This window comes from Nannobrachium achirus (genome assembly GCF_963921795.1).
Source record: "Nannobrachium achirus genome assembly, chromosome: 21".
Lineage (NCBI taxonomy): Eukaryota > Metazoa > Chordata > Actinopteri > Myctophiformes > Myctophidae > Nannobrachium > Nannobrachium achirus.
Window position 1 is genome coordinate 44733794 of NC_137828.1, and position 8121 is coordinate 44741914.

Here is an 8121-nt window from a genome sequence, read left to right on the forward strand (position 1 = left end):
AGTGTAGTTATTAACTTTCACCACTAGATGGAGTGTGGATGCACACACACACACACACACGCACACACACACACACACACACAACCATGCTGCTTGCAAAGTTGCAAGGCTAACTGAATGAGTGTGTGTGTGTGTGTGTGTGTGTGTGTGTGTGTGTGTGTGTGTGTGTGTGTGTGTGTGTGTGTGTGTGTGTGTGTGTGTGTGTGTGTGTGTGTGTGTGTGAGACACACTGCAGAGTGCAGAATGAGAGTGGTGGTCAGTGGTGGTCCCATTGACAACCCCCCATCACCCCCACCCCCCTAATTCCCACATGGTACCACCCACCCACCCGGCAGGGGGGTTAGGGTTGAAACAAAAGTTTTAAAGCCGGATGAATGAAATGAATGAGAGAGAGAGAGGAGGGAGGGAGAGAGAGAGAGAGAGAGAGAGAGAGGGAGGGAGGGAGGGAGAGAGAGAGACCTATAAGTTGTGTTCAACTTCAGTCCACTGTTAGCTCCCAGTGGATCCAGTCGCATTACAGAGACCAGCAGGCGAGACTATATTCCACACTGGTTGTTTGGTTATTCCCATAAAGAAAGTGATGCTTCTGATGCTGCGAGGCGCGCTCCTGGTGAGCGTGCTGTGCACGGCGACGCGCGTGTCCGCTCAGCAACGAGGTAAGGATATTAAAACCCATTCATTAATAATCAATAACGATGCTGATCGATGCACGTGATCAGAGACTGATCCTATAGGCTACTGTCTGTGTAGGCTGCTGGATGGTTTATTCCAGTGTCTTTTCTATTGTTGATGAAAGTTAAAACCGTTATGCTCTTTGCGTGCTTGCCGAAAACGTTATTCCACAGTTTGGTTATCGTGGATCGTAATGGTGCTTTTGGTGACTCAGTCCTGCGGGGCATACAAATCAAAGTCACCCTGCTGTCTTGTATTTCTCAAATGCTTTTTGTTCAGTATTTCTGTGCATCTGTCTCTAGGCCTACAGCAAATCAGTGGTGGAAAAATAACTTAAAAGTAGGGTTTAATAGAATGATTGAATGCTTAATTAGCAGTTCTCATATAGGAAACGCACAGGACAGTACAGTTCAGATAGCCTACAAGGTCTACCAATAGGAGTTCAACCCAAGAAAGCACCATGGCTTGTTTACATTGGGGTCCTTTGTACTCATTTCATTGAGGCCTACATAAGGAGTGATGGTTGCATTGACTTTGCTTCTTCCATTGTTTGATTCTTAATTCTTAATCTCAGAGGTAAATGTTGTAGCCTTTTATAATCCACTACTCTTAGTTACATGTTTAGATTATTACAAAACATACATTAAATGATACAGTACAATACTATTGTTGAGCTAAAAGTCGAGGGATCCCATAGTCTACAGGCTGTGACCCCCCAAAATAATCAAATTTGAACTGGGGACCCCCCACTCTATCCTAACTAGCACTTGGAATTGTAGGCATTACATTTGGTTTGACTTGGCTCAACAGATGTTGTGAAAATAGCAGATCTACAAGCACACTACACCTCGCTTTGAGAGGCGTTGTGAGCTTGTAGAACGGATATGTTCACAATTCTTTCTTATATATGACAATTTGGCCAATGTTTGACCAGTTTTTTAAAGTAGGATATAGTTTTTTGATCACCTTTTTCCTTTCTTTCTTTTTTGGTATTAACAAGGTCTTAAAAGTCCTTAAGTTGTGACTTCACTGTCATCTGGGGACCCCCCCCCCCAAAACCATGTGGGGGTCTCCCTGTGGGTCCCCGACCCACAGGTTGAGAACCACTGGGCTAAGCTACCCAGCAGCACAGGATAATTAAAACCAGCCCCACACTTTACCAACCACATCGTTAAAGTGATATGCATTAATCTACTTTATTTTAATAATATCCAATGTTGTGAAATGGATCATTCATCTGCTGCATAATGAGTACATTTATGTCTGGTACTGGAAGTATTATTTTGATAATAACATCAACACTTTTGTACTCAAAAGTACTCAATTAATCAAGTTTGAATATGTGCCTTGTTTTATTTGTAGCCGAGAGTGTCTACAATCTACCTTGTGGCATTGGTACTTTTACTTCCTCAGTGAAATGAGTTCAAAGGACCCCAATGTAAACAAGCCATATAGTGCTTTTTTGGGTTTAAATCCTGACCTTGTATTTGAACTGCACTGTCTTGTGCTTTTCCGATGCAAACTGCTAATAAAGTATTCTATCAATCAATATTTAAGCAGGACAGCTGGGTTCCCCTTCCTACCGGGGCAGTTTAATGACAGACAGACAGACTAACAGCTCTTGTGTTTATGTGTGAAAGTTTGATCACCATTGTTCTTTTTAACGTCAATGAGGACAGCTGAGTCAACACAAGACCTGCATTTAATTTATATTCATGACTTCACTTCAGAGAGAGAGACAGAAACTCTCTGACAATGTAAACATGTTTCCCATGCCTCTTTGAGAGAGAGATGTGAAAATTATCTTTCAATTCGTACATACATACATCCTATATATCCTATTACATCGATTTAAATAAGCATCTATCTTATCTGCAATGTAGAGAGAGAGAGAGGCGTTATTGTTAATTACCTGTTATCTGATAATGATCAATTGTTAGATAACAGCAAAGCCATTTTACTGCCTGAATATGTTAATATGTATTTTAATTTGACCATCCCCTGCTTGATTGTAAAGTTGCAATGCGTCTCACATTTCTTTATTCTAGTAGGCCTATATGCCCTTACTTATTGTACATAAATTTCTTGTTTTTTTCACTCTTCCTTTGGCAATGTATGCGTATGTTTCCCTTGTCAATAGAGAGAGGAGCATGCAGTAACATTTAAGGAACTTTATTGGCATGTGAAAACACATGTTTACGTTGCCAAAGCAAGCGTCAAAATAAAAAATAATTACATCCTGTGTTGATGTATCCATTCATGTAGAACACTGATGACACAGACCCACGACAGGTCCATTTGGTTACATTTCTCTGAGTTTTGGTTACATTTCTTGAGTTACATTAAATAATTAAAGATAAGGATCGTACTGTGAGGACAAGAGAGGTTTTCTCATGCCAATAAAGCTCCTTGAATGTGAGAGAAAGAGAAAAGGCTATACGCTAGTTTTTCCTAGTTGCAATTTGACATATCCCTGTTTACACATTACTTGATTATACATGCATTTCTTAGTTTTCTTTTAACTTTCTTTGGCAATGTTAATGTATGTTTTATCATAGCAATAAAGCTCCTTTCAATTCAAGAGGGAGGGAGAGGGAGAGAGTTAATCTGAATAACAAAGACACATTCTACTTGTTGTGATTCTACACATTCCATTCCTCTATGGCCTTTTGTTATTCACCTCACACACACACACACACACACACACACACACACACACACACACACACACAACCCCCCACAGACGATCCAACCTCCTCCCATCTGCTCTTACAACCACTCTGGTGGTTAGGTGTGTGTGCGTGTGTGTGTGAATTGAATTGTGTGTTTGTGTGTACATCCTGTATGGTGTGAAGACTGATTTGTCACCAGTGTGTGTGTTTTATGTGAGTGTGTTTTATGTGCGTGAAGTAGAGACGTCATTTAGTGGACACACACGCACACAGATACAATTCAATTCAAAGGAGTATCATTGGCATGAGAAAACATACGTTTACATTGCCCAAGAAAGTGTTTAAAACTCCTTTCCCATCTTCCCACTAATCAATCTGTGTTCAAGCTAGCTGTACATTGTATTGAATGATTGAGTGTGTGAATACTTTATTAACAGTTTGCAGAAAAGCACAGTGGTACAGTTGTACAATAAAGCTAAAAAGGATGACACAAAAATCCCTGCAGGCTTGTTTCCATTGTGTTCCTGTGTATTATATTTGACTGTTTGGTTCAATTAAAAGGGCTTTAATGGCATGAGAAAACATTTGTTAAATTGCCAAAGCAGTTGAACAATACAATCAAAACCAAAATAATGTATGTACAATTGGAATGGAGTGTGTAAATGGCTCTGGGTTAAGAGTGTCAGCTAAATGCCTAGAGATTGTACATTGAAGTGAATACAGCAATGTGACATCACATTGTAGCGAGGAAACCAAAACCACAAATGGTCATTTGCAGTAGGTCTATGTCCAAGATCAACTCGACAGACAGACAGACAGACAGACTCATTAACTCCTCTGTGTGGTCTGTTTTTCTTTGTCTCGCATCTCATCACTTCCTCACACCTCTACATGACTGTGTGTGTGTGTGTGTGTGTGTGTGTGTGTGTGTGTGTGTGTGTGTGTGTGTGTGTGTGTGTGTGTGTGTGTGTGTGAGACCGCCCTGTTGATGTTATCATGCATTCACACAGCTGATTACATAGATAAAGCAATTAAGGTGTGTGTGTTTACATTTCTAGAAAGGCAATTCAAGTGCTAATCTTAATCATTGCTATAGGGCAGGGGTATGCAACCAGGGCCAATTGAGGTCGTGGGGGGGGCACAGCCAATGTAAACAAACCATGAACCAGATGTTCATGGTTAACCGTTTAACTCTAAGAAAGTTGTTTGAAAATTAACTAGTGAAAACCAACGGTTAAATGGTTAATATTTAATTGTTTGTGCAAAATGCGCTTTCCCCAAAGTGATGTCTGTCTGCACAGCCACCACGTAAGACTGCTTCTTGATGATTGCTTCTCAATTCTGCTATAACGCAGGGAAATAAATTCAATATGTTAACAAACAACTATGATCCGAATTACAATTTTTTTCAATCAATCAAAAACCGTGCAGTGTTTGATAGCTAACCTGTGTTCCAATGGGTCCAATGTAGTTATTATTTAGTCACAAGCAATTGTTAATGGTAAATGGTGCATTTATATAGCGCTTCATTCAAGCTTTACATAGATTGTGCATTACATTCACCCATTCATACACTGATGGTGGAGGAAACCATGTAAGGCACCAACCTGCTCACCGGGAGCAACTAGGGGTTCAGAGTCTTGCTCAAGGACACTTCGAACTAGGAACCTCACGGTTCCCATCCCGCCACTCCACCAGCCACTCTACCCCTGAGCACTCAAAACATAACAGTCTCTCTCTCGCTCTCTCTGTCCTTCTCTCCCCCCACCCAGGCTTGTTCCCAGCCATCCTGAACTTGGCCAGCCAGGCTACAATCAGCAGCAATGCAACGTGCGGACAGAGCGGACCTGAGGAGTTCTGCAAGCTGGTGGAGCATGTTCACTATCACCACAGGTTCCAGCAGAAGAACCTGCAGTGCAGGATCTGTGATGACAACGCTACTGGTAATCTCTCTCTCTTTCTCAGTGGTTTTCAACCTTTTTCATATCAAGGTCCATTAGTTATTCAGCGTTTGAGCCACAGACCACCATTTGATGAGACCTAGCCTCTCAGGCCCAATACTTAGAATATTCTTTGTATCGTTGGATAGGATTTTGTTCACAATTCCATGATGCATTGATGTTGGTACCATATGAAAGACGACAGGTCATTCAAAATAACAATTCTGGTACATTCTGTAATTGTGTCGACTTCTTGTAAATTAAGTATGAAGTATCACAGGTGTAATTTAACTCTTGAGAGTGAAATATGAAACCAAATGGACCCGTAAGTTAAAGAGTTAAAGATCTATAAGGGTCCATATGGTTACCAACTCTCCATCATTTATCTGGGGACCACTATCTATCTGTCTCTTCCGTCTTCTTCTGTGCTGTTGCTGCTGCTGCTGCTGCTGATGATGCTGATGATGCTGATGATGATGGTGTTTGTGGGTGTGGTCTCGCAGGTCTGGCAGCACCGGGCACGGAGCATCACCCGATCGGCAACGTCATCGATGGCACCAACAACTGGTGGCAGAGTCCCAGCATCGCCAACGGGCGGGAGTTCCACTGGGTCACCGTCACCCTGGACCTGAGACAAGTATGTGCACACTCGCTCGCTCACTCACTCACTCACTCACTCACTCACTCACTCACTCACTCACTCACTCAAAACAGTTGATTTCAATGAATGAACGATTCCGTTCGCGGCAATGATCTGTTCAAATGATTCGTTCAGCAGCGTGAAACAGCACTATCGCGTTTTTATTGCATCCCGTCCCGTGTACCGGGGGGAGGTATGACCGAAAGCGTAAAATGTAACAGTTTCATGAAGTGAACCAGTTTGTTCGTGGCAATTAACTAGTTCTTTTGAACGAATCACTCACAAACAACCCATCACTAACTCACTCGCTCGTTTCAAAAGACTTTTGACAGGGTGAGCAAGCTGTGTTGGAGATCTGAGGCTTGTGGATACGTGGCAAGAACACGACTGTCTGTCTATAGACTGCATATACGGTGTCTTCCCAGACATATTATCATAACCGTTTATTCATTACCAGTCTGATGTTAGCTTACATCTGCATGCTAAGATCATCACCGGAGATGAGCAGTCTTTTGCGCGCACACACACACACACACACACACACACACACACACACACACACACACACACACACACACACACACACACACACACACACACACACACACACACACACATACACACACACACACACACACACACACACACACACACACACACCACATGAAGGATGTTTGGTTCTGACCCCAGGGCGTCCCTGTCTGCCTAGAACTGACTCACCGTCTCAGCATGTGTGCGTGTGCGTGTGTGTGTGTGTGTGCGCGCGCGCGTGTGTGTGTGTGTGTGTTCTCTCAATCATCTTGTTTCTTTCTTATCTCTCCCCGTCTCTCACTTTCCAGACAGTATCACAATGTTCCATTAAACACAGACACTAATCGACCTTCACAACATTCTAGAGTAAAGGTTAAAATACATCAATAAACTCCAAACATTTTCATGCCACGGACCAACGCTGAACAAAGTATTCAATGCCACTGCTTGAGTACCATTACTCCTGATCAGATAAATTATAAAAGTAGCTCAGTCAAATGTATACTTGAGTTAAAGTACTGGGAGGATTTGCCTTTACAATAAATACATAGATAAATAAATACAACTCAAGTATTCAAAACAAAATGCAAAGTACGTTTTCGTTTTAATACCAATGCATAGCTGTAGTGAAATATCTGTAAAGTCAATCCATAAAGTCAATCCATAGCCCAGTATAACAGAATCTGTTATACTGGTTATATCCCTGTAGTAGAAGTCTTTTTACAACAGCCACAGTCTTGGGTGTCCAGTGAACAGTACAGCCATCGGACTCTGGCTGTACTGGTCAGCTGAGCTCCCAGTAGCACAGTGGTTCTCAAACTGTGGTTCAGGACCCCCAGGGGGGTCCCCACATCATTTTTGGGGGGTCCCCAGATGATTAGCTTAATCTGTAATATTGTTTTCTCACTCAACAGTAAACAGACTAACATACAGTATACGGTAAGTGTATACATGGTATCTGCACATTTCTAAAGTGACAAATTAAGGACATTGGCCAAATTGTCAAATATTAGAGGCAAAATGGTGAAAATATGTTCACAGCGCGAGGTGTTGTGAGCATGTAGATCTACTATTTTCACAATGGAACAGATTGAGTCAAACGAAATGTAATGCCAACTCCTACAATTCCAAGTGCTTGTCAGGGTGGGGGGGTCCCCAGTTAAAATATGATTATTTTGGTGGTCACGGCCTGAAAAGGTTGAGAACCACTGCAGTAGCAGACTGGTACTGATCAGAGTGTTAAATCAGATCTCTCTCTCTCTCTCTCTTCCTCCAGTTATTCCAGATCGCCTACATCATCATCAAAGCTGCCAATTCGCCACGACCAGGTAACTGTCACAACTTCTGTAACTGTTACCACTTCCTGTAACTGTTACCACTTCCTGTAGCTTCCATCCTTTGAAGTGTCTTTCTTTCTTTCTTTCTTTTTTCTTTCTTTCTTTCTTTCTTTCTTTCTTTCTTTCTTTCTTCCTTTTTTACTGATGTTGCTGTTTTGTTCATCTTCAGGTAACTGGATCCTGGAGCGCTCGGAGGACGGGGTGACTTATGAGCCCTGGCAGTACTACGCCATCAGTGACACTGAGTGTCTGAGTCGCTACAACATCACGCCCCGCCGAGGACCGCCCACCTACAAGAGCGACCACGAGGTCATCTGCACCAGCTACTA

At 42.2% G+C, this 8121-nt stretch overlaps 1 protein-coding gene across 1 annotated transcript in view; it reads left to right on the forward strand.

Annotated features, from left to right (window-relative positions):
- Positions 1–580: 580 nt before the first annotated feature.
- The window catches only part of lama1 (laminin, alpha 1), a gene marked incomplete at both ends in the record, with an annotated part of 53290 nt that continues 45749 nt past the window's right edge, over positions 581–8121 (forward strand). Inside the window, 5 exons of the mRNA XM_080751799.1 lie at positions 581–656; positions 5117–5287; positions 5797–5921; positions 7732–7783; positions 7962–8121. The exon at positions 7962–8121 is cut by the window's right edge and continues 31 nt beyond it. Coding sequence (XP_080607925.1) covers positions 581–656; positions 5117–5287; positions 5797–5921; positions 7732–7783; positions 7962–8121 — 584 coding nt within the window. The remainder of the gene's footprint in view (positions 657–5116; positions 5288–5796; positions 5922–7731; positions 7784–7961) is intronic.